Here is a 25,129-nt window from a genome sequence, read left to right as displayed (position 1 = left end):
CAGCACTCAACACAAGCACAAATTGTTAACTGATTTTGCAATCTTGGCGACCAGACTTAGGATTACTTAGGATTAAAGCACTATTATTTTCCAAGGACTAGTACAGTTAGCAAAATAGAGTGTAATAAAGCTGTATGAAGCTCTGCCTTGGTTAGCACAAATTAGCATCATCAAAATATCATCTTAGAACCAAAGAGCAAAACACCATCAGGTCACTCAGCTGTGGGTTCAGGGCAGGACATATCAACGCCTCTGTCACTCACACACACAACTCAGTGGACGTCAACAGGAACAGCAACAGAATGACTTACAATAGCACAGTAACCAAGATGACGCATTATCCTCAAAATCACGACTGAATTGTACATATAACAGAGGAAATGACTGGCCACTGTCCTTCAAGGGAGCAAAAGTATACTGGGAAAGTTAAAAATGGATCTGTGAGGAATGAGAAGTACAGAACATGTGTTTTAAGCTCTGTCCTTAAAATGAAGAAGAAGTCATTGAGTGATGGACCTGTACATTGCTTGCAAGTCTCACTGACCTTAAAGTGAATCAACAGAGTCATGGGGAGGTTAACAGTAGTCTCTGAGGTGTGGGAAAGACATGATGTGTGTGTGTGTGCCTGGAGCTGCTCTGGGGGTTGGTGCTCACAGTGTCATGGCAAGGCAACACAGCTCTGCCACCACTTGACTGTCATAATACCTGTTACATCTTGCCGCTGCTGCTGTTGTTGGCGCTGCTGCTGTTGTTGCCAGTGTCCTCATAAATTGCTGTCACTGGTGCGGCAGATCCATTTGGGGTTCCTCTGCCCTCCACAGTAAGCCTGCAAATGTGGATACTATGTAGTGACTTAATGAATTCATGTTTAACCCCCTGACTGTGGATTTCTTACAAGAAGACATCACCAAGCTACAGGAATGGACCAAAAAGTGGCAGCTACAATTGAATGAAGAAAAATGTAAAGTCCTGCACCTTGGGAGGGGATATCCAGCACACCAATACCACATGGGAAGCACTCCACTACCCACCACAGAGGCAGAGAAAGACCTGGGAGTATGTGTTACCAGGCTACCAGTGAAGGCGAAATCCATGCCAGTCGCAATGGACGGGTCAAGGGTTGCAATTCAAGAAAGGCCACAAGTTTCGTCTATCTCATCAATTCATCACAAGAAAAGAACAACCTCACCACCTGACATAACAATCAACAGTCTCCTGCCACTCACCCCTTCAGATCTCCTTCCTGTGGGCCAGAGTCCTTAAGGCGCGACTGCAGCTGCTGTACCTCTGCCTTCAGCGAGGAAAGGCAGGACTCCAGGCTGGTGAGGGGCGGAGGGGTGGGCTGGGGGGTGAGGGAGGTCTTCTCAATGAGCTGTGTGAGGCTGGCGATGTCGAGGGGCCGTGGGGAGGGGATGACGTCCACCTCGGAGGTCAGGGTCTGTGCCTGTGCTGCCCTTGCCTCCCTCTCTGACTCGTGGCTCTGCAAAGGAAGTGCGTAACTGTAGCCCGGGACTCTGCACCAGTGACTATGTAGTGATAACTCTTCCCTTTTCCCTCTTCCTTTAATGACTTCCACTGTTTTCATGCTCTCCTTGAACCTTCACCTTCACCTCCTCCTCCTCCTAATGGCATACCTCCTTGACAGCCCTTCCTCGCACCTTTCTCCTACTGTTACATCTTCCTCCATTCTGCTTCTCTCTACACTCTCTTCTCACTCTTCTTTCACACACCTTCTCCTTATTGCTTACCTTCCCCCTATCATCATATCTCCCTCCTTCCTACCATTCTCTATACTTCTTCTTTCACACACCTCCTCCTTATTGCTTACTTCCTTAACAGCCCTTCCTTATACCTTCCCCCTATCATCACATCTCCCTCCTTTCTACCATTCTCTATACTTCTTCTTTCATATACCTCCTCCTCTTCCTCCTCCTCCCCCTTATAGCTAACCTTAACACCCCTTCCTCACACCTTACCCCTAGTATTACATCTTCTACCTCCCTTCTATCACTCTCTATACCTCTTCTTTTCCTCCTCCTCCTCACCTTAAGCTGTGCCAGTGCCGTGTGAAGTGCCGTCCTGAGCTCCGTGGCCTGGCCCTGGTAGCTGACTCTCTCCTGCTTGGCCTGGCTTAGCTGCGACACAAGGGACTCAGCCTCCCGACGTGCTACTCCAAGACGTTCCTCCAGCTGGGCGACCCTCTCACCGTGACACCTCTCCCGGGCCGCCTGCTGCTCCCTCGCCTGCCTCACCTCTTCCCGGCGCACCTCCAGGTCTCCATGAAGCATCTGAGGGAGATCGTGCGTTATTGTTTACGAGTGGACGTTTTTTTTTCCGCATCATCTGAATAAAATTTGTACAATGGCATTATTAAGGAGCTGGCGTATATATAAGGTAGTGGAAGAAGGGATAAATTGGGTAGATGTGTAGTTGATGCATGATTCAAAGTTGCAAATGGAGGCTGGATGGGTTTAACAAAGGGAAGAAAAAAATTATTAGAATCGTACATTGACAACCAAGACAACAACCAACCTTCAACTGATGCTCCAGGGCGGACACCTTCTTCTGTGCCTCCTCCAGCTGCCTCGTCCTTGCCTCCAGCTGGCCCGCCTCACCCTGCCTCTGCTCCTCCAGGCGGCGCACCTCAAGGGCCAGCTGGTCACCCTTGGCGCTGGACACACTCAAGCGCTGGGTCAGGTCGTCTCTCTCCCCCTTGAACCGAGTGGCGTCATCCTCGAGACACTTGTTCGCTTCTTGCTGTGTTTTTAGGTTCTGCTCAGTGTTGTGAAGTTTCCCTGAGACGTCACTGAGCTGAAAGGGGGATTGAGGTATAAGGTATAAGGGAATAAGTCTCTCTCTTGAACTGTCTGTTGCTATACCATCCCTGCATTGAATGGCGAGGCTCTATCAAGTGTCTAATGAAGGGTTTCTTGAGATGTCACCAAGCTGATAGGGGGTTAAGGAGTAAGTCTCTCCCATCCCTGCATTGAATGAAGGGGGCTCTATAAAAGTCTAAATGAAGGGTTTCTTGAGATGTCATACTGTCCCTGCATTGAATGGCTAGGCTCCATCAAGTGTCTAATGAAGGGTTTCTTGAGATGTCACCAAGCTGATAGGGGGTTAAGGCACGGAGGTATGAGGGAATAAGTCTCTCCTGCACTGTCTGTTGCTATACTGTCCCTGCATTGAATGGCTAGGCTCCATCAAGTGTCTAATGAAGGGTTTCTTGAGATGTCACCAAGCTGAAAGGGGGTTAAGGCATGGAGATATCAGGGAATGTGTCTCTCTCTTCACTCAGCCTCATTATATAGTCACTGAATTTATTAGGGGCTTTCAAATGTGTTACGAGAGGTTTCTTGAGGCAATGGAAAGGTTAGGTAGGGAAGAGGAAGGAGGAAGGCTGGGTAAGGAAGGGGAAGGAAGGTTAACAGAGTGAGACTGCTACTACTCAGAATCAAGGGACACATCCTCATCCTGCAACCCTTCCTTGTCTGTCCTTCTCCCTATATATCAGTCTGTCAATTGTCTCTGGCACTCAACCTTCTCCACCTACCTCTCTCTCCAGCTTCTCCTTCTCTCCCTTCAGCTGCTCAAGTGTGGAGGAAAGGGAGGCACACTGCTCTCTCCTCCCCTTGGCCTCCTCCTTCGCTGCCTCAAGGTCTCGCTCCAAGGCTGAATAATGCTTCTCCCTCTCCTCCAGCTTCCCCTCCAGGCCGGACACTGCTGCTCGTAAACCATCGGCAGCCTTGCAGATTTCTGGTGACGTGAAGACTTTAGTTTTTGTGGGAGTTGTAACTAAAATTGGAAGAATAAAACTACTCCTAATGAATGTCTCAAAGGGTAACTATGAAATGTAACTGGTGTGTGAAAGATGTATAAATATTGTTAGTAAACCTTTTAACTTTCTATCTACCAAACCTTGATAACATAGCAGTCCATCTTCTTAACAATCAATCAGTTAATCGATCAACAGGGACATACACCGGGGGGCACGTCGCCTCACCCACCCTACGACACCAAGACTGGGGGTCCATCCAGGCAAGTCTCCATGCAGGCCCCCTTCCTATCCTGAGCACCTTCTGGCAGGATCTATCAACTTCCTCAACCCATGAACTCTGTGGGCATCCCCTTGGCCCCCACCACTCAATATTGTCTCTGGTACTACCCAATGAGTAGGGTCAGCATCAAGGTAACATGCCACATCCCCGTATAGCCAGAGTTGATGTTGACTGACTATGCAGGTAATATATGTTGAGTCAGTATCATGGAGCTTCTGTGTAACATGCCACATCCCTGTATAGCCAGAGTTGATGTTGACTGACTATGCAGGTAATATATGTTAGAATCAGTATCATGGAGCTTCTGGGTAACATGCCACATCCCCGTATAGCCAGAGTTGATGTTGACTGACTATACAGGTAATATATGCTGAATCAGTATCATGGAGCTTCTGGGTAACATGCCACATCCCCGTATAGCCAGAGTTGATGTTGACTGACTATGCAGGTAATATATGTTAGAATCAGTATCATGGAGCTTCTGGGTAACATGCCACATCCCTGTATAGCCAGAGTTGATGTTGACTGACTATGCAGGTAATATATGTTGAATCAGTATCATGGAGCTTCTGGGTAACATGCCACATCCCTGTATAGCCAGAGTTGATGTTGACTGACTATGCAGGTAATATATGTTGAGTCAGTATCATGGAGCTTCTGGGTAACATGCCACATCCCTGTATAGCCAGAGTTGATGATGACTGACTATACAGGTAATATATGTTGAATCAGTATCATGGAGCTTCTGGGTAACATGCCACATCCCCGTATAGCCAGAGTTGATGTTGACTGACTATACAGGTAATATATGTTGAATCAGTATCATGGAGCTTCTGGGTAACATGCCACAACCCTGTATAGCCAGAGTTGATGATGACTGACTATGCAGGTAATATATGTTGAGTCAGTATCATGGAGCTTCTGGGTAACATGCCACATCCCTGTATAGCCAGAGTTGATGATGACTGACTATACAGGTAATATATGTTGAGTCAGTATCATGGAGCTTCTGGGTAACATGCCACATCCCTGTATAGCCAGAGTTGATGTTGACTGACTATACAGGTAATATATGTTAGAATCAGTATCATGGAGCTTCTGGGTAACATGCCACATCCCTGTATAGCCAGAGTTGATGTTGACTGACTATACAGGTAATATATGTTAGAATCAGTATCATGGAGCTTCTGGGTAACATGCCACATCCCCGTATAGCCAGAGTTGATGTTGACTGACTATGCAGGTAATATATGTCAAATCAGTATAACGGAGCAGTCGTCGGTTTGACACAAAGTCATTACAGCGATATCCCACGATTCTTCATAGACATTTATTGCCAAAGACATCAATCCGCCTCTCCAAGTCCTGAATAGTAAACAAAAAAAAATCATTACATGGCATAAACACGCAGGGCCACAGCTACCCACCTTGCAGCCTGCCGACCTCCCTTTGCAGGCGCAGGATGGAGGAGTGGTGGGTGCGACACTCCTCCTGGGAATGCGACAGAGCAGCCCTTACGTCCGTCACCTCCCCCTCCACAGCCTTCACCTGCCCCTCCAGCCCCTCCCTCACACCCTCCAACTCCAGGCACCTGAGACACGAAAGAGACAATAGATTATACGGTTAAAAAAATTATCGTGAATTGCTCTAGCATCAACAAAATACGTAGTTCAATATATTCAAGGGAAGGTGGGAAGGAGAGGAGTTAAAGTACTATTGTCATCATAAACTCAAGACGAAACAATAGATTATATAGTTAAAGAAATTATCATAAGTTGTTCTGTAGCACCGATGAAATATGTCGTTCAAGAAATTCAAGTTTTAGAGGAGGAGGTGAAGTGATATTCTTGCCACAAAACAAAACAAAACAAAACAAAACAAAAATACACTACACAGTTCACAAAATTCATCGTCAGTTATTCTTTAGCATCAATAAAAGACATATTTCAATAAATTAGAGAGACTCACTAACATTAATTCTATTCCTTCTATTCTCTCAACCATCAATAAAATAAATAAGCTCAACAAATTACTGACTTTCATCCTCACTTTTATTTCCTTATATTCTCTAGTGTCAATAAAATCCATAAGCTCAAATAATTACTAACTTTTTATCAACAATTCTTATCATCACATTTATCATTTCTATTCCTTCTACTCTTTCTAGCATCAATAAAATAAATAAGCTCAACAAATTACTGACTTTCATCCTCACTTTTATTTCCTTATATTCTCTAGCGTCAATAAAATCCATAAGCTCAAATAATTACTAACTTTTTATCATCAATTCTTATCATCACATTTATCATTTCTATTCCTTCTACTCTTTCTAGCATCAATAAAATCAATAAGCTCAACAAATTACTGACTTTCATCCTCACTTTTATTTCCTTATATTCTCAAGCATCAATAAAATCCATAAGCTCAAATAATTACTAACTTCTTATCAACAATCTCTATCATTACGTTTATCCTCAAGCTCCCTCACCTGGCTCTCAGCGTCTCGTATCTCTGCCGTTCGTCGTTCAGCATCCTCTGGCTCTCCTCCGCCTGATTCGTCACCTCCTTCTCCGCCGCCTTCCTCCCCTTCATGTGTTCCTTCAATTTCCTCGTCAACAGTCGCACATTTGATTCGTAACGTCGCTGTTTCTCTCGGAATTCGTTGGTCGCCGTCGCCGCTTTCTCCTTCTCCTCCTGCAGTTCGTTCTCCCTCAGACTCACTAAACGCTCCAAACTAGTGATTTTCTGCATTTCGCTCTTCAGATCCTTCTTGTCTGGGGTCTGATTCTCTCTATCGCTGACCCCACTCTCCGTTTTGTCCTCCTGACTCCCCTGGTTTCCTTGGGTTTTGGTGGAGGAAACGTTCTGGTTCTGTAGGTTCGGATCTGTTTCCTCAGTGCCATCACCCTGCTCTCTAGGCACCTCCTCCATCCCCTGTTTCTCTGTGGCACTGGTCCTCTCTGGGTGCTTCGTGGTGGTCTGAGGTCCCTTGGTTTGGGTGATATGTGAGGGACCTGCCACCTCACTCTGGGTACTCTTAGAGGAAGTCAAGGCTGTGTTAGGCCTGGGTATGTGTTCCTGGACATTGCTGGAGTGTGCTTGAGTCTCCAGGGCAGTCGTTGGGTAGCCTGGGGACTTCTGGGTGCTACTAGAGTGAGTGTGAGTCTCCTGAGTGGTGGTAACACTTGCTCTATGATCCTGGTTAACTTTCTGGGCATTGCTGGAACTCATTTGAGGCTTGTGGCTGCTGCTGGGTTGAGTGAGGGCATTGCAGGTAGAGTTGGGGTGTGGTGGGTACTCTGGGGTGGTTCTGGGGTACGGTACAGCTTCCTGGGTACAGCTGGGGTATGATAAAGACTCCTGGGGGCTGAGAGGGTAGGCCAAGGGAGCACTGGAGTACTGCCTGGCCTCCTGTGTGGTGATGAAGGCCTGCTGGTGGGGGAGCGGTAGCAGCTGGACGGCAGGCTGGGTGCTGACGTCCCTCTCAGGAATGCTGTCCCTCAGGCTCTCATATTTGGCCGCCCACATGCTACGCTCCTCCTCGGAAGCCTGAAGTCTTTCCTGGAGGGCTGATGTGGTCTGGTGAGCCTCCTGCAGTGATGCGTCAAGGGCCGCCACCCTCCCCTGCAGCTCCTCCTCCCTGCGTGCTGTGTTCTGGAGGAGGCTGAGGGTCGCATCTTTCTCCCTTAAGGCAGCAGTGAGAGATGCATTGTGTTCCTGTTCCTGCTCCAGGCTGGTCTGTCTCTCCTTGAGGCAGGCAGTGAGGGAGCTGTTCTCCTGCTGCCTGGCCTCCAGCTGTGCCTCCAGCTGGCCACACTTGGCTGCCAGGCCGTCAGCTTTTCTTTGCTGGTTGACGCTTGTCTCCAGCTGGGCACACCGCCTCTTCAGGGTCTCCAGCTCCTTCCCTCGGGCCCTGGAGAGGATGTTCTCCTTCCTGGCAGCCTTGAGGGCCCCCTGCATGGCCTCCCTCTGCCTGCCTGACTCCTCCAGCCTCTGGGAGAGTGTTGACACTTCTTTCTGCAGGATCTCCAGGCTCTTGGGTGCCTTCCTCCCACCAGCATTGATGTTATTATTGTTGTTGTTGTTGTTGATGGCCAGGGAGTCTGCCGCCTTCTGTGCCTTCTTGAGGAGGGTGTTCTCGTCCAGGGCGGCCTTCAGCTGTGTGGCCAGGCGCTCCTTCTCCTTGGCCAGCCTTTCCGCTGCTGCCTCCTGCTGCCTGTGCTGCCCTGCCAGGCCTGACAGCTGCCCTGCCTTGGAGCTGAGGGCTGCCCTCAGGCCCTCCTTCTCCTCCTCCAGAGCCTCTATCCTTGCCTCCAGGGTCTGGGTAGCCAGGGTCTGTCCCTCAAGGCTGGTCAGCTGTGCCTCAGCAACCTTCTTCAAGTCCTGCAGGGCCACCTGCAGCCCCTCCTTCTCCCTCACAGCAGCCCTCAGCTCCTCCTCCAGCTGGCCCAACCTCTGCACAGCCTCCTCCCTGCTGTGCCCGGCCTCCTGCTGGGCCTGGTCCAGGCGGGCCAGCAGGTCTTGGTGGGTCTTCTGGGCCTCCTCCAGCTGTGCCCGGTGGTCCCTGGCCAGGGCCTCCACCTTGGCCTCCATGCTCTGCTTCAGTTTGCGCTCCTTCTGAATGCTGTCCTTGAGGTCGCCCTGCTCCCGCCGCTGGGCCGCCTCGTGCTCGGCGAAGGCCTCCGCCTCCTGCCGCAGGGACAGGTTCTCCCCCTTGAGGGCCTCCCAGTTGGTGCGCAGGGCCTGGTACTCTCCCTCCAGGCTGGTGTGCTGCTCCCTGGCCCGGTGCAGCTCCTCCTCCTTCTTCAGGATCACCTCCCGGCAGCTCTCGGCGCCCCCCTCCAGGTTCTGGATCTGCTGCTCCTGCAGGCGGCTCGTCTCCACCAGCGTCTTCTTCTCGGCCTCCAGGGACCTGCAGGAGGCCTGGGCCGCAGCCAGCTGGGCGTCCAGGACGGCGTGTGCCTCCTTGGCCGCCCGCAGCTCCTCCCTCAGCCCCTCCAGCTGGCCCCTCAGCCCGGCCTTCTCCTCCTCGTGGTGCGCCTGGTCCTGCAGGGCTGCCAGCCTCTCCTCCAAGGCCGCCTTGGCCCGCATGGCCTCCTCGGCCTCCCTGGCCGCCTGGTCTATGCAGCGGTCCTTGGCGGCCAGGTCGTGGCGCATTCGGTACACGGTGGAGGTGAGGCGGCTCATGTCCTCCCGCACCTTCAGGATGGCGGCGTCCACCTCGGCCTTCTCGTGGCCGGCCGCCTCCAGGGCTGCCGCCAGCCTGCTGTTGTCCTCCTGCAGGCCCGCCATGGTGGTCTGGCCAGCCGCCAGCTCCTGCCTGAGGGCTGCGGCAGCCTTGTCCGCCTCCTTCACCCGCTGCTCCAGGGCGTCGATGCGGCCGTCCCGCTCCCTCAGCTCCTCCTGCACCACCGCTGCCTCTCCCTTGGCCTCCTTCAGCTGGGCCTCACGGCGGCCCAGCAGTGTCCCGCGCTGCTGCAGATCCTCCCGAGCATCGGCCAGCCGCCGCTCGGCCTCGGCCAGGTCCAGGCGCAGCCGCTGCATGCGCTGGCGGTCCTCCTCCAGGCGCTGCTGCCGCTCCTGGGCCAGCTGGCTGCCCGCTGACTGGTCCTGCTGCACCCTGGCCAGCAGGGCCTCACGCTCGGCCATGTCAGCCTGCAGGGCCTCCAGGTGGCTCACCAGCAGGCTCTTCTCCCGTACCGCCCTGGCCCGGCCCTCCTCCACCTCGCTGGCCAGGCTCTCCACCCTGCTCTCCGCCGCCTCCTTCTCAGCCTGCATCCTGGCCAGGGCCGACCTGGCCTCCAACACCTCCCGCTGCAGGGCCACACGTGCCTCCTCTGCCCGCTGCAGCTGCTCCTGCTGCCTGGCGGCTTCTGCTGTGGCTGCTCTGGCCTCCACCGCAGCCCTGGCAGCAGCCGCCTCTGCCTGGCCCTTGGCCTTCTCCATGGATATCTGCTGGGCCTCCAGGTGGGACAGGCGGCCTGCTGCCTCCTGTGCCTGCTGCCTTAGGGCTGCCTCGGCCTCCTTGGCCTGCTCCAGGGCCAGCGTCTTGGCCTCAAACTTGGCCTGCAGCTCCCCGGCCTGCTGCCTGGCCATGGCCATCTCACCCTCGGCCCAGGCAAGCCTGTCTGTGGCCTCCTTCACCTCCGCCTCCAGGTCACGGTTAGCTGCCTCATACTTTTCCAGCCTGGCCAGGGCCATGGCCTGAGCCTCGGCAGCCTGTGCTGCAACAGACTGAGCCTCCCTGGCCTCAGCGAGAGCAGCTGAGAGGCGGTCCTGCATCTGGGTGCGCTGCTGCACGGCGGCCTCCAGCTCCTGCTGCACAGTCTCCAGGCGGCCCTCCACAGCAGCGCGCTGCCGCTGGGCCTCAAAGCACTGCCGCTGGCCAGTCTCCGCCACCTGGGTCTGCACCAGCTCCAGCTGCTGCTGCAGCACCTCCTTCTCACGGACAGCATTGTGCACCTGCACAGACAGCCGGTGCACAGCTATCTCCAGGTCCTCACGGTGGGCGGCCGCCTCCTGCATCGCCCGCTGCAGCTCCTCCGGCCCCGGCCCCAGCTGCCTGGGAGGGGTGGTGGCAGCGGCGGTGGCGGCCAGGCGGGCCAGGTGGTGGTGGTGGTCCTCGGGGGAGGTGGCGTCACTCACCAGGCGGCGCAGGGTGAGGTACTCCTCCTGGTAGCCGCTCAGGTCACTCAGCGTGGACAGGTTGGACAAGGACGAGTCCGAGGGGCACGGAGACACTGACGCCCTCTGGCCCTCGCCGCCCTCCAGGGCCAGTCTGGCCCGGCGCACTGCCGAGGACAGCAGCGGCCGGGGCGGACCGGGGATGTCGCTGATGCCGCTGCCCCTGGAGGAGCTCTTGCTGGGGGCGGCTGAGTGGCCCAGCAGGGAGGCCATGCTGGAGCCTGAGGTGCAGGCCGAGGACTCGCTGGCCACAGAGGTCTGGGAGGCGGTGCGTTGCCGGCGCGGCCGCCGCCTTCTGGGCCGGGGCTCCTCCGTCCCCACCTGGTGCAGGCCGAGGTAGGACCGGCGCTCCACTACGGTGGTGATGGCCGCCGGGGGGTAGCGGTGCAGCTCACGCACCTCCTCACCACCGCCAGGGCCGCCCACCGCCACCACACGAGGCTCACCACCACCGCCGCACTCAACACCCTTCAGGACCCCCTCCTGATGGACGACAATCCTTGGCCCGTCACCCACAGACTCAGGGTCACTGACTGCCCACCCTTCTCCCCCTCCATTGCTTTGTCTTGAGTGTCTGGGGCCCCCTCTCCCTCCGTGCCCCGCCCTGGCCCCGCCTGCCCCATGGATCCCTGGAGCAGGCAGTGGGGTCCCTGTGGCTGCCCTGCTCTCCATGTTGCTCAGCACCTTCTGCAGCACTTCTGGGGGGATGTGCGGCAGCTTGAGGGGTCCTGAGGGTACACCAAAAGGACTCTTGAGTAAGTGACTACATGTGTGGATGTCTGCTGAGTCTGTCTGTGTTGCTGGTGTGGTCAAATGATGAGAATTGCTTACTATTCACTCTCATGATTTTAGTTTCAGTGTTTTTGCTCGCCATTTTTACTACTAGAGTCTTGTTCACTGGTCTTTCAAGTGGACTCATTAACTGTACATTATATTTGTTTCACTGTGTTCATACAAGTCACTGTTTAGCAAAGCTTGTGACCTTCATTAGTGCTGTGTTTTCAGTTTCAATGTTCAAGGTCTGTGTTAACTCGTTGTATCTTCACTGTTCTTTCATTTCAATAAGCTGTGCATTTTACTGTGGGCATTTCACTGTTCATAGGGTTAAGTTTCCATGTCAAAAATCTGGTGAGTGTGTTAGTGTAGTGAATGTGCTTTGTATCATGTGTTCCCTCCATCTATGTGCTGTCCACCTGTGTTGCTTTCCTCAGAACTGTTGGGTTTTTGTTGATGTGTGTGCTGCATGCTTGTCATTGCTCTAAAACACAATTTCATTAAAACTTATAACTCCTCAGTCAGCATTAAACGTTACTTAAACCTTTTACATTATTAAAATATGCATAGTCTACGTACAATATATAAAACATCAAAGAAAACATTAAGGAATCAGGCTTTCCATGATACGATTCCTTTCTTGCAAATCAAATAAAGAAGTGAGGTATTAAACTGTAAAAACATGATTAAATTTTGCCAAGAAGTGCAAATCAAGAATAATACTATAAAAAAATCAGACTAGGCCCTAAAACACTGATACATGGAGGTGCTAGAATTACACATTGACAAGCAGATGAAGAAGATGACCAGCACTCCACCAGGGACTTACCTATCAGTGTTTCCGTGAGGGCGAGGGACGTGGAGGTTTCCGAGAGAATTTTCAAGACATCACTACCGTTGGCAACACTGGATAACCCTTGCTGCTGCTGCTGCTGCTGATGATGATGCTCCTTGCCCTCAGTGCCGCTAAACTTGTGTTCCCCCTTCTGATCCCGACAGAGGAGGAGTTGTGAATTGAAGTGAATGTGAACGGACTTTAAACATACAACTTATTATTTTGATATTTCCTATTGGCTGAAAGTTGTGAATTGTTGTGAATGTGAAAAGATTCTAACCATATAACTCTTCATTTTAATTTTTCTATTGTCGAAGTTGTGAATTATAGCAAGCATGACAAGATTCTAAACATACAACTTATAATTTTGATGTTCCTATTGGCTAAAAGTTGTGAATTATAGTGAATGTGCAATGATTCTAAACATATAACTCTTTATTTTGATTTATCTATTGTCGAAGTTGTGAATTATAGCAAGCGTGACAAGATTCTAAACATACAACATATAATTTTGATGTTCCTATTGGCTAAAAGTTGTGAATTATAGTGAATGTGCAATGATTCTAAACATATAACTCTTCATTTTGATTTTCCTATTGTCGAAGTTGTGAATTATAGCAAGCGTGACAAGATTCTAAACATACAACTTATAATTTTGATGTTCCTATTGGCTAAAAGTTGTGAATTGTTGTGACTGTGAAAAGATTCTAAACATATAACTCTTCATTTTAATTTTCCTATCACTCAAAAGTATGAAAAGATTATAAATATACAACTTATCATTACTATTCTTATTTTCCTATTAGCCAAAGCTGTGAACTGCAATGAATGTGAGATCCTAAATATAGCTACAACTTATTTCCCTTGTTTTAACTCCCCTATCAGCCAAAAGTTGTGAATTACAGTGAGTGTCAAAGAATTCAAAACACACAACTTATTACTTTCATTTCCCTAACGCCTTATATAACATTTCCATATCCCTTGCTTCCTTCTCTTCCAAGTATCAGAAGTGCATACAAACAATAATCTATATACACATGGGTGCTTGTTAGTCCCTTGCTTCTACTCAAAACCCAATGGCAATCTATATGCTTAATACCCTAATGTTAACCCGGTAGCAGCGATGGGCCAAATTTGTGGCTTTACCGTGTAGCAGCGATGGGCCAAATTTGTGGCTTTACCGTGTAGCAGCGATGGGCCAAATTTGTGGCTTTACCGTGTAGCAGCGACGGGCCAAATTTGTGCCATGATATAAGCCCCCCAAAATAGATGATGCATAAACTGATCACAAATGCTTTGATATATATTATGAAATGGTTTGTGTGAGTGATGATTTTTTCTCATTTTTCTCGCTTAGAGGGACCATTAAGAAACATGATCCTCGCTGGTACCGGGTTAATAAACCAATGTTACTAATGCTTAATGATACACTAAATAAGGGTTTGAAGCTCCTCATGAACTACATCTGTTACTCTAAATTATATACATACAGGTTTGTGAAGGTTCCTATGCTGGTATGCTGACTTAGTTAATAGATAATACATACATAAGAAGTTCTAGTAGATGAGGGATATAAGAATGAGAGAGGAAGCGAACACAACACCAGCATGCAGGGAGGAAAGGATCAACTCGTGGTATCGGATAACAAAGCGTGTAGAGTTAGAGAGATGGAGGTTCGGGATGAGAAAGAAAAAACAAACAGGATAAAAACAGGTAAGTAAGAAATAATGGAAAAGCAAAGTGGTGGAAAAATAAAAGACACACAAATATGACAAACAGAAAACGAACAAAGGAAAAAATAAGGAAAAAATAAGTGATGGAAAAAATAAAAGGCAAACAAATGTGACAGAAAAAGGAAAAGAAATAAATAAGAGGAAAAAATAGGGGAAAAAATAGGAAAATGATGGAAAAAGAAAAAAAATATCAAGGAGAAAAACTACCCCCCCCACCCACCCACAAAAAAAAAAAAAAAAAAAAAAACATGAGCGGTGTAGAAAAAAAAGGTCAGAAAAGGTCAAACATCCAACCAAGGGGGCGGCATTACCTGGCTGTAGGTGGGGGGGCACACATGGGTGGGGGGAGGTGGGGCTGGGCAGGAAGCAAGGTCGTGGGGTGACCCGGCGCAGGGGAGTCGACTGCCAAAACGATGAACTCCGGCCAGAGCCAAACTTGACCGCCCCACACCACCACCACCACCACCACCACCAGCAAAACCTCCACTAACTAAGCTCCCATCGCTGGCCCCAAGGTGTGTGTCTGTGTGGGGATGTCGAGTGTGCTTAGACGTAACATAATGATTCTAAGGGTTAGGTTTCATATGGTTTTCCTATTGCTGCCCTATAGAAGCCTGATTTATTCTTTATGAGTGTAAGTAGTATGTTTTTAGTTATCAAATCATTGCTGCCTAGTATGATCTGGTGTATGAGCATATATCTGTGGGCATTAGTGGTCATTTATGAAGGTTAAATTTGCTCCCAGTGAGTGTAGATGAAATGGTCGAGTATTGATTCATGATTTAGTAATAGTATTTGCTAAGTGTGTGCATGTATGAGTGGCCCACTACACACACCACACACTCTCTCCTCCTCAGCCAAGCCCTGTGCCCCACACCACTCCACCCCTCATGCAGACTGCCCACCTCAGGAATATACACACAAAATCTACTACTGGGTATTGTACTCTCAGATATGGCTTGAAAACTATACAAAAGCATCTATGTTCCTTAACTAACAATGAATCTTAATACTATATCTGTAAATAGCTTGGATATACAATACTTCTACGCAACTGGATAAAACATTACTAGTTAACCGTAAACCCATAACCAATTAATCAGGAGCAGCAATGTACTTTAATTTACAGATCCCAGCCCACACCTTCCAAGGCAAACTATAAAACACACTAATAACGGCAGAAAGCGAGAGAAAAAGCAGTTTAGACGTACCTATAAATCCATATAGAAGCCTTTTGGAGTTTATCGAGGGGCTGGGCGGGAGGGATGTGGTGCTGCCGTGTGGTGTGGGTGTTAGGGTGGGCGGGGAGGAAGGGGTGTCGTTCAGGGGGGTGGGGGTGAGCCTGTAGGACTTCTGGGGTGTCGGGGTGTGGCTGCCGTCCCCGCTGCTGCTGCTCTGTAATATGAAGTGATTAGGGTATAGAAAGTCTCATTAGTAAGGAAGCATATATGAGTTTTGTTAGGTAAGGTTAGGTTAAGTTTAGGGTATCTTCAAACACATAATAGCCAGCCCCTTATGGTATAAATCAACAAAGAATGACCTCACTTTGTTGTATAGAAAGTCTCATTAGTAAGGAAGCATATATGAATTTTCTGAGTCAGGACCCATAGTGACAGTTTTGGTTTTGATAGGTTATGTTAGGTTAAGTTTAGCGTATCTTCAAACACATGATAGCCAGCACCTTATGGTATAAATCAACAAAGAATGACCTCACTTTGTTGTATAGAAAGCCTCATTAGCAAGAAAGCATGTTTGCATTTTCCGAGTCAGGGCCTATAGAACTGTTTTGGTTTTGATAGGTTATGTTAGGTTAAGTTTAGGGTATCTTCAAACACATGATAGCCAGCACCTTATGGTATAAATCAACAAAGAATGACCTCACTTTGTTGTATAGAAAGCCTCATTAGCAAGAAAGCATGTATGAATTTTCTGAGTCAAGCCTAGAGTGACTGTTTTGGTTTTGAGAGGTTATGTTAGGTTAAGTTTAGGGTATCTTCAAACATATGATAGCCAGCACCTTATGGTATAAATCAACAAAGAATGACCTCACTTTGTTGTATAGAAAGTCTCATTAGTAAGGAAGCATATATGAATTTTCTGAGTCAAGACCTATAGTGACAGTTTTGGTTTTGATAGGTTATGTTAGGTTAAGTTTAGGGTATCTTCAAACACATGATAGCCAGCACCTTATGGTATAAATCAACAAAGAATGACCTCACTTTGAAGTATAGAAAGTCTCTTTAGCAAGGAAGCATGTATGAATTTTCTGAGTCAATGCGTAGAGTAATTGTTTTGGTTTTGAGAGGTTATGTTAGGTTAAGCTTAGGGTATCTTCAAACACATGATAGCCAGCACCTTATGGTATAAATCAACAAAGAATGACCTCACTTTGTTGTATAGAAAGTCTCATTAGCAAGGAAGCATGTATGAATTTTCTGAGTCAAGGCCTAGAGTGATTGTTTTGGTTTTGAGAGGTTATGTTAGGTTAAGTTTAGGGTATCTTCAAACACATGATAGCCAGCACCTTATGGTATAAATCAACAAAGAATGACCTCACTTTGTTGTATGGAAAGTCTCATTAGCAAGGTAGCATGTATGAATTTTCTGAGTCAAGGCCTAGAGTGACTGTTTTGGTTTTGAGAGGTTATGTTAGGTTAAGTTTAGGGTATCTTCAAACATATGATAGCCAGCACCTTATGGTATAAATCAACAAAGAATGACCTCACTTTGTTGTATAGAAAGTCTCATTAGTAAGGAAGCATATATGAATTTTCTGAGTCAAGACCTATAGTGACAGTTTTGGTTTTGATAGGTTATGTTAGGTTAAGTTTAGGGTATCTTCAAACATATGATAGCCAGCACCTTATGGTATAAGTCAACAAAGAATGACCTCACTTTGTTCTGTAGAAAGGCTCATTAGTAAGGAAGCATATATGAATTTTCTGAGTCAAGACCTATAGTGCCAATTTTGGTTTTGATAGGTTATGTTAGGTTAAGTTTAGCGTATCTTCAAACATATGATAGCCAGCCCCTAATGGTATAAATCAACAAAGAATGACCTCACTTTGTTCTGTAGAAAGGCTCATTAGTAAGGAAGCATATATGAATTTTCTGAGTCAAGACCTATAGTAACTGCTTGGGTTTTTTGATATGTGTACTTGGTCTCCAAAGCATTTAAGAATACAGCCCTCAGTCCTATAAAACTCCACCTTCACACCCACTCACCTGGAAGTCTGTGCAGGCGTCAACCACTAGGCCAAACGCGCTCGAGTCCAGGGAGTTTGAGTGTGTGGAGGAGTCGAGGGGATCGCTGGGGGGGATGCGCTCCTCGCGGCTATTAAGAGAGGTGTCTCGGTGTGGGTCTGGCGGCAGCTTGTGGCTCTGTCCTGGCACCCCCGCCTCCATCCTTAGCAGGGGCAGAGGCGCATCCCTAGGCCTGTGGATATTAGGGTTTGTTATGGGTATGTAGTTTACCTCCGCAGCCTCAAAATACGATATATGGCCCTTAAACTATAATAAGAAGGAATAGGTGGTTAGAAATTAGCCTGCACATCCCTAAGCCTGTTGAGATGTAGGTAAATGTGTAGTTTAGCTCAACCACTTCAAAATACCATATATTTAGCTAAAGGTTAAAGGATGAATATGCATGCCCTAAAAACATACTAAATGTGCACAAATAGAAAGTAACCTAAACTAACTTAACCTATGCCTGCAGAGGAGGACTGACGGATATTTCTGATTATACTGAATTTAGGGTCATTGCAGGAAGTGAGGTCAAACAGCAGGAAAAAGGTCAAAAACTGGTCAAAAACACAAATAAGGTCATCAACCGTAATAAGGTCAAACAAAGAAAATAAAAAAATCACCCACACATAACTAACACAGGTCATTGCAGGAAGAGAGGTCAACCATCATGAAAAAGGTCAAAAACTGGTCAAAAACACAAATAAGGTCATCAACCGTAGTAAGGTCAAACGAAGAAAATAAAAAAATCACCCACACATAACTAACACAGGTCACTGCAGGAAGAGAGGTTAAACATCATGAAAAAGGTCAAAAACTGGTCAAAAACACAAATAAGGTCATCAACCGTAATAAGGTCAAACAAAGAAAATAAAAAAATCACCCACACATAACTAACACAGGTCACTGCAGGAAGAGAGGTTAAACATCATGAAAAAGGTCAAAAACAGGTCAAAAAATGGTCAAAAATCATCAATAAGCTCATAAAACTCAAGAAAAACACCCCTCGACACCTTCGCCTCTCCCTCTTCGCCATATTTCCCTCTATTTTAACGCTTAACAGCCACTAATATCATGACACAGGCAACTCTAGGGCTTATTAATTACGTTTTTGAGGTGATCTAATGGGTCCTACCTTTCTGAGCGTCATTTTTCGGCCTTTGAAGGGAATCGATCGTGGTCCAGCTGTTTCTGAGGTCTGCTGCGTGGCGACAGTGTAGCCAGACAAGGAGACTGACCTTACCCTCTTTCAGTAATTTTAACGGTGATTCAAGGTGTTCTAGGGCATATATCTACTGTCTATAATGTTCTTTTACTACTTATACTACTTCTACTTTACTAATATTCTTCCTTCAGTAGTTGTAAGGTGATTCACGGTGTTCTAAGCCATATATCTACTGTTTATAAGGTTCTACTACTGCTTCTACTATTTATATTACTGATACTAATACTAATATCCCTCTTTCAGTAATTGTAAAGGTGATTCAGAGTGTTCTAAGGCATATATCTACTGTCTATAAGGTTCTACTACTGCTTCTACTATTTATATTACTGATACTAATACTAATATCCCTCTTTCAGTAATTGTAAAGGTGATTCAGAGTGTTCTAAGGCATATATCTACTGTCTATAAGGTTCTGCTACTGCTTCTACTGTTTCTACTACTGATACTAATACTAATATCCTTCTTTCAGTAATTATAAAGGTGATTCTGGTGGTTCTAAGGCATGATTCTACTGTTTATAAAGTTTTTCTAATACTACTTTAATTCTAATACATAAATACTTACTTTCCTTTTCTTCACTATTTAGGTGATTCTGGTGGTTCTAAAGCATGATTCTACTGCTATAAGTTACGACTAATACTTTTACTAATACTACTTTAATACTTCTACTAATACTACTTTCAATACTACTTTTAATACTTCTAATAGGCCTATTTATAATACTAATCCTATTAATAATAACAATACTCCTACTAATTAACACTTCTACTATAATAATTAAAGTTGATTCAGCCTGATCTAATGCATATCTCTAAGAAACAACCTTTAATAAATGCATAATACTACTTCTTACATTCTTATTAGCTTCGTTTTATTCCCAAAAGTGGTCTTGAACGATATGAGAAAAATTATAAGTGTTGGGTGAGGAATTATTTTTGTGCTGGTAACTGTGCGTAGTGACAATTGTTTTTATCTAAGTTCTGTGGATTTTCTGATGTTTTTTTATCACTTTATCTACGTTGGGAATGTTAATGTGTTGACAGGTGTTTGGGTTTCATCTCTCTCTCTCTCTCTCTCTCTCTCTCTCTCTCTCTCTCTCTCTCTCTCTCTCTCTCTCTCTCTCTCTCTCTCTCTCTCTCTCTCCGTACATAAAAACACTATTCTTACTTCTAATTTCTTCTTATTTCTTCTTATATACAATTTAACTATCGATCACGACTTTAATTGTTAATTTTTAAAGTATTACCTATAAGTATAATATATAATCAATAAGTTTAGTAAGAAAGAAGGCTACATTTGGGGGTCACTTCTCCTCCAAATCCTCGTATTTAGTAACAAAACAACACTACAGTTCGCTACGGCAAGTTTTCATATGATTTCTGGAGTATACGCAACGAGTTCTGAATGGTATCTACATTTAGTTCAGCAATATGAAGTCCTGGGAAGTCTCCTGCCACGTTTAGTTCAAGCAATGTCATCAATAGGAGTTTTTTCAGCAAGATTTCCAGCAGAATGTCTTTACTTTCCACAGCCTTCATGATTAAGTTTTGTTATGGGCGGGGCACTACGTAGGCGGGGAAGCGGTAAACTCTACGGACACAGTCAGCCACGTTTAAATTACTCGACAGCTGCTACTACTACTACTACTACTACTACTACTACTACTACTACTACTTATACTACGAAGTGATCTCAAATAAGTGGCTTAGGATGGAAGGGAGAGCTATAGTAATATGGCCCTTGAAGTCTCGAGTCTCTCTCAACTTTTTTCAAATTATAAGAAGACCAAAAAGTTACCCCAAGACAGAATAAAACATAGGCATAAGTGGGTCATTCTTTTATTGTGCTGGTGCTGGTATGTGAGGATGGACGAGGAGGAGGAGGAGGAGGAGGAGGAGGAGAAAACAGAGGATATAAAGCCATAGGAAGGGAAAAATAACATGAGAAGAGGTTTCGAGTTAGTATATAGTAGAAAACAGCAGATTCCAGTGTTTTTGTTGTTGTTGTTGTATGTTAGATTGCTGTTAAACTCTTGTCATCTTTCTTTTGAGGTTGTTTTCTTTTCATTTCTTAGTGTTTTGATCTCTCCTCTGCTCTATATGACCTCGTGTGACCGGTCGATGTTTACAGCTTGGACTGTTGGGAGAAAGAAAAGAAAATAGTTGTGATTAGAGTAACGTTAACATCTGATACGAAAAGTAAAGAAAAACTCGATTCTAAAAGTCAAATGTGCAATACGGAACCTTGAAAGCGTCTTGAAATAGCTTTAGCAGTGCATTCTATCTACCAACTAAATCATGCATCTACAGGTAATTTTCTTTCCCAACTAAACCTTACAACAATAAGTAACTTTTTTATATGCTGCCTGTGACGCCGGTAGGCTTTCTTGAGGGGCCTTCTGAACGGCTCCAGCCCGTTAGTGACGCAGGCTAATTTTATTTATAGTGGCTGCCGTGGTGTATGACTGGTTTGGCCCATGCTGTCCCCCGGTGCTCCTCTTGACCGAGTCGCTGAAGTTAGGGTTGATGAAAGATCCGGACAGCATGTGGGTAATCTTCCGCCACTCAACGATGACTTGAAAAATTAGCTTGTTTGTGGGACTCGTCCACGCTAGGCCCGCTAGCTCACCACGCCCGCACGCTAACCACTCGGCCACTGCCTCCCCATCTACCCCATCTACATCCCCATTAACAGTAAAGTATTCTTCCCTTCTAAACATTACAACAATACGACTACATACTTCCCCTCAGCACCTCATAGAAGCAGTGGCAGCAGCTTTTTGTGTTTGTGTGCGTTTTTTTATTCATTTATTTTTGCCCTCGAGCTACTGCCTTTCCTGTAATGAAATACTTACGTTGGCGTGGATGGCCAACACGCCGTCGTCCTCCGAGGTTGCGATCTGGATGTATGCAGTGCCGTCGCTACCCACCGTCACACTCTTGCCTGTGCACGCCCCGCCCTCAAGGGAGCCGGAGATGACGTCGCAGTACGTGCCCGCGGACAAGCAGGTCTACGAAGGGGGATAATAAACATATGAGTAAATAGATGATTGAATGGATGATTATATAAATGAAAGAACAAGTGAGGTTGGTGAAGGGGTAAGTGAATCTGTGAAATGCTAAGAATATTGAGTTAACCTGTTACATGAACCGTCTTTTTTTCATCATTTTATACGTAAAGAGAGGAAAGAATTACCCTCCTACCTGAAACGCATCTCTTAAACACTAAAAAAATCAAGAAAATCAACAAATAATTCCTTTTAACGAGGCAAAGAGCGGTAGAGTTTAGTCTGTTGCGTATTTACATCCTCATTTCACAGTATTAGATAATCGCAAATCAATAACAACGCCATACGATGCGCTGTAGTACCTGGAGGGTCTGCGCGAGATCATATCCCTCGTTGTTGATGGCGACGAAGCCCCTGTCGCCCCTGCAGAAGGCGATCTGGTTATTGCCGTTGTCCCACCAGTCGTTCATGTCCGTGCCTGCAGGAGAAAGAAAAAAAAAAACAGATAAATAAACTATATCACTCTTATTATCATTACTATTCTAAGAAACGAAACAGGCAAAGAAGGAGGAAGTTGACGCTATGCCCCGTCTGTTCAACATGCCAAAAGTACCTCACAGCCAAACAGCGAAATATGACAGCAAAACAACAACCACTACTACCAAGACGCGAACCAATATCAAGAACAAGCACTATAGTCTTCCGTACCATGAGCAAAAAACAACCACTACTACCAAGACGCGAACCAATATCAAGAACAAGCACTATAATCTTCCGTACCATGAGCAAAAAACAACCACTACTACCAAGACGCGAACCAATATCAAGAACAAGCACTATAATCTTCCGTACCATGAGCAAAAAACAACTACTACCAAGAAGACGCCCACCAACAAGAACAAGCACTATAGTCTTCCGCACCATGCAAAAAAAAACAACTACTACTACCAAGACGCAAGATCAAGCACAAAACAACATATCTTTCCGTACCATGAGCAAACAAAACAACTACTACTACCAGACGAACCAATATAGAAAGAACACAAGCACTATAATCCTACGTACCATGAGCAAAAAACAACCACTACTACCAAGACGCGAGCCATTGCGTGCACCCTCAACAAGCTCTATAGTCTTCCGTACCGTGGGCAACATTCCTGAACTCCACCATGTTGTAGATCTGCCTCCAGCGGTGCTCACACATCCACCCGTTGCCGCAGCTGCCGTCCGCGTTGAAGGTGGGGCTGAGGGTGTTGTAACTATCGTCGTGAGGGGGGCCGATCCAGTCGTTTTGGTCCGAGCCGCCCACCCAGTTTTGGTCCCAGTAGTAGGAGGACATGACGCGGGTGTAACCATAGGGCCAGCCGAGCATGAAGGCGTTGGCCATCTGTAGGGGAAGAAAAGAGGAAAGAGAATCAAACACCTCTCCACCCGAAATTGACGTCTCTTTCAACCTCTCGTTTTGTTTTTATTAATTGCAGAAGCGTCTAGTGGGCCTTCGTGTTTCTGTTATTGTTTTTTTTCTTCCCCTGAGCTGTCTCCCTCGCTGTAAAAAAAAGTTCTTCAAAATATCGTGTCACATAGCCCTTCCATGCCCCCCCCCCCCCTCATACACACACACACCTTGTACAGTTTGGGGTCACGGAAGGTCAGGATCATGTCACCGCCGGCACCGTGTCCTCGCTGGTTATCGTGGTTATCAACGAAGACGAGGGCGTAGCCTCGGTCCAGCATGCCCCAGCCCTCGCCGAAGTTGACCAGCCACTTGAGTTGGTTGTTGCCCCTGAAAGCCTCGCCCAGGAACTTGCCATACTTGAACTCTGTCACACGTCCGATGCCCACGTACTCATCGCTGCTAATGGCCTCTCCGCCTGTATGAAAAGGAGTAGTTTAAGGTCGCTATTCCAAGACGCTTCCATCTTCTGCGTCAGCTATTTCCAAAGGCCGAAAAGGAAATGGTTTTAATGAGTGATTTTTTAGGTTCATGGTAAAGAAGAAAGGGTCAAACTACCACAAGCGTCATTAAACTACCCCTGGAAACGGCCAAAACTCCTACGAAAGACTTGTCAAATGTGTGTACCTGGGCGCGGAAATGTTCAAGAATGTGACCCTAAGTTTTAGAGTGAAAGAAAGAGAATGAGTCAATAGACGGGCCGATAGCTTTTTGGAGGGTCAAGTATACGCACCGAGATCAATCACTTCCTGGAAAACGAAGGGGCGTGTTCCAGCGGCGAAGTAATCCGTGGACAGGTCGTTGAGGCTGTTGAAGATGATCTGGATGTGTGGAGGGAGAGAAAAAAAGGGTTATTCATGACGGCAAAAATAACGGAAAACATACCCACACACACACACACACACACACACACACACACACACACACACACACACACACACACACACACACACACACACACACACACACACAACTACACCCTTTGAATATTAAGTAAACGCAGACTATACTCCTTAGAAAACACATACAGACACATTCACCTTACATAACTACACACAGAACTACACAGCTGCCTATCCACACATATACAGATACGGAGACGGGACCATACGAGCACACACACCTGCATATCCCCAGGCCACATGTGTTTGGAGGCGTCAACTCGGAAGCCAGCCACGCCATACCCGATCAGCTTGTTCAAGTAGTCCTTAATCTTGCCCCGCACGTAGTCTGTTCCCTGGTTGAGGTCGTTAAGGCCGCTGAGCTTGCAGTTGCGGACCTGAATTGGGGTTTAGTGAAGTTAGTGGTTGTTAGGGATGGGTTTGTGAGGTTGTTCTCTCTCTCTCTCTCTCTCTTTTATTATCTCTATCTATTTGTTCTTCTCCTTTATTTGCTGTTGCTGTCTCTTTTTTCATTCTGTTTTAGTCTATATAATAACAATAATAAGAGTAAAAAGAAGAAGAAGAAGAAGAAAAACAAAATAAAAATAAGAATACGAATAAGAAAAACAAGAATGACAATAAAAACAACAATAACGATAATAGTAATAATAATAATAATAATAATAATAATAATAATAATAATAATAATAATAATAATAATAATAATAATAATAATAATAATAATAATAATAATAATAATAATAATAATAATAATAATAAAAATAATAATAATAATAATAATAATAATAATCCGCCCACCTGATTCGCGTCACCGTAGTTCTCGATATCGCCGGACCCCGAGTTGCAATTCCCATCGTTGAAGTCGAAGGCGGAGTAGGGCACGGCGGGGTAGGACTCTGTGCCGGCATCGAACGAGGAACCACCAGTCGCCCCCGTGCCAGAGGGTTGCCAGCCAGTCATATGGTTCATTACAATGTCAGCGTAGATCCTGTAGGAGACACACACGAGTCCTTACATCCCTAGAATCCTTAGATGTATCCTTAGTATCCTTCGTTCCCTTTTACTTTATATTTTTCCCATTCTCCTTCCACCCGTCTCAGTATATACTCACCTGACACCCGCGTTGTTGCACCTGGTCACCATGTTCTGGAAGGCTGACTCGTCCCCTGAGCGGGTCACCAAGTTGTAGGACACGGGCTGGTAACGCTCCCACCA

General features: G+C 46.5%; 2 protein-coding genes and 1 long non-coding RNA gene across 4 annotated transcripts in view; 1 reads left to right on the top strand and 2 right to left on the bottom strand.

Annotated features, from left to right (window-relative positions):
• Positions 1-468: 468 nt before the first annotated feature.
• LOC126999530 (golgin subfamily A member 3-like) lies at positions 469-18,596 on the bottom strand. 2 transcript variants are annotated; one of them, XM_050862197.1, is made up of 12 exons: positions 18,463-18,596; positions 17,310-17,520; positions 15,296-15,479; positions 14,396-14,607; positions 12,346-12,502; positions 6,547-11,470; positions 5,486-5,649; positions 3,554-3,756; positions 2,533-2,811; positions 2,046-2,288; positions 1,227-1,480; positions 469-826 (listed from the first exon to the last, which is right to left on the bottom strand). In XM_050862197.1, the coding sequence occupies exons 2-12, from the start codon at positions 17,487-17,489 to the stop codon at positions 709-711; spliced, it is 6,918 nt and encodes a 2,305-aa protein (XP_050718154.1). In that variant the 5' UTR covers positions 17,490-17,520; positions 18,463-18,596; the 3' UTR covers positions 469-708. The 2 variants fall into 2 exon arrangements, with proteins under 2 accessions (XP_050718154.1, XP_050718155.1); XM_050862198.1 differs by lacking the exons at positions 14,396-14,607; positions 18,463-18,596 and having other exon boundaries at positions 15,296-15,474; positions 17,310-17,451.
• LOC126999532 (uncharacterized) lies at positions 3,770-4,970 on the top strand. Its single transcript, XR_007753409.1, has 3 exons — positions 3,770-4,241; positions 4,330-4,683; positions 4,772-4,970. It is a non-coding gene; the product is annotated as an uncharacterized LOC126999532 (long non-coding RNA).
• A 1,778-nt stretch (positions 18,597-20,374) lies between the features above and the next one.
• Positions 20,375-25,129, bottom strand: part of LOC126999529 (alpha-amylase 2-like) — a 10,840-nt gene continuing 6,085 nt past the window's right edge. Inside the window, exons 4-12 of the mRNA XM_050862196.1 lie at positions 25,026-25,129; positions 24,713-24,902; positions 24,136-24,291; positions 23,746-23,833; positions 23,183-23,430; positions 22,703-22,946; positions 21,922-22,037; positions 21,407-21,562; positions 20,375-20,688 (exon numbers count right to left, since the gene is read on the bottom strand). The exon at positions 25,026-25,129 is cut by the window's right edge and continues 54 nt beyond it. Of these exons, the coding sequence (XP_050718153.1) occupies positions 20,677-20,688; positions 21,407-21,562; positions 21,922-22,037; positions 22,703-22,946; positions 23,183-23,430; positions 23,746-23,833; positions 24,136-24,291; positions 24,713-24,902; positions 25,026-25,129 (1,314 nt within the window). The 3' untranslated portion in view covers positions 20,375-20,676. The remainder of the gene's footprint in view (positions 20,689-21,406; positions 21,563-21,921; positions 22,038-22,702; positions 22,947-23,182; positions 23,431-23,745; positions 23,834-24,135; positions 24,292-24,712; positions 24,903-25,025) is intronic.

This window comes from Eriocheir sinensis, chromosome 16, assembly GCF_024679095.1.
Source record: "Eriocheir sinensis breed Jianghai 21 chromosome 16, ASM2467909v1, whole genome shotgun sequence".
In the NCBI taxonomy this organism is placed as follows: domain Eukaryota; kingdom Metazoa; phylum Arthropoda; class Malacostraca; order Decapoda; family Varunidae; genus Eriocheir; species Eriocheir sinensis.
The sequence above is the reverse complement of the archived record's forward strand: the minus strand, read 5'-3'. Positions and strand labels throughout refer to the sequence as shown.

Bases quoted from the DNA above. Each gene is read 5' to 3' on its own strand.
- LOC126999530 (XM_050862197.1), bottom strand. From the start codon at position 17,489: ATGGAGGCGGGGGTGCCAGGACAGAGCCACAAGCTGCCGCCAGACCCA. The intron at 5,650-6,546 runs GTGAGGGAGCTT...TTCGTGTCTCAG, and splicing joins TACGAGACGCTGAGAGCCAG to GTGCCTGGAGTTGGAGGGTG. The intron at 2,812-3,553 runs GTAGGTGGAGAA...TCCCCCTTTCAG, and splicing joins AGGAGAAGCTGGAGAGAGAG to CTCAGTGACGTCTCAGGGAA.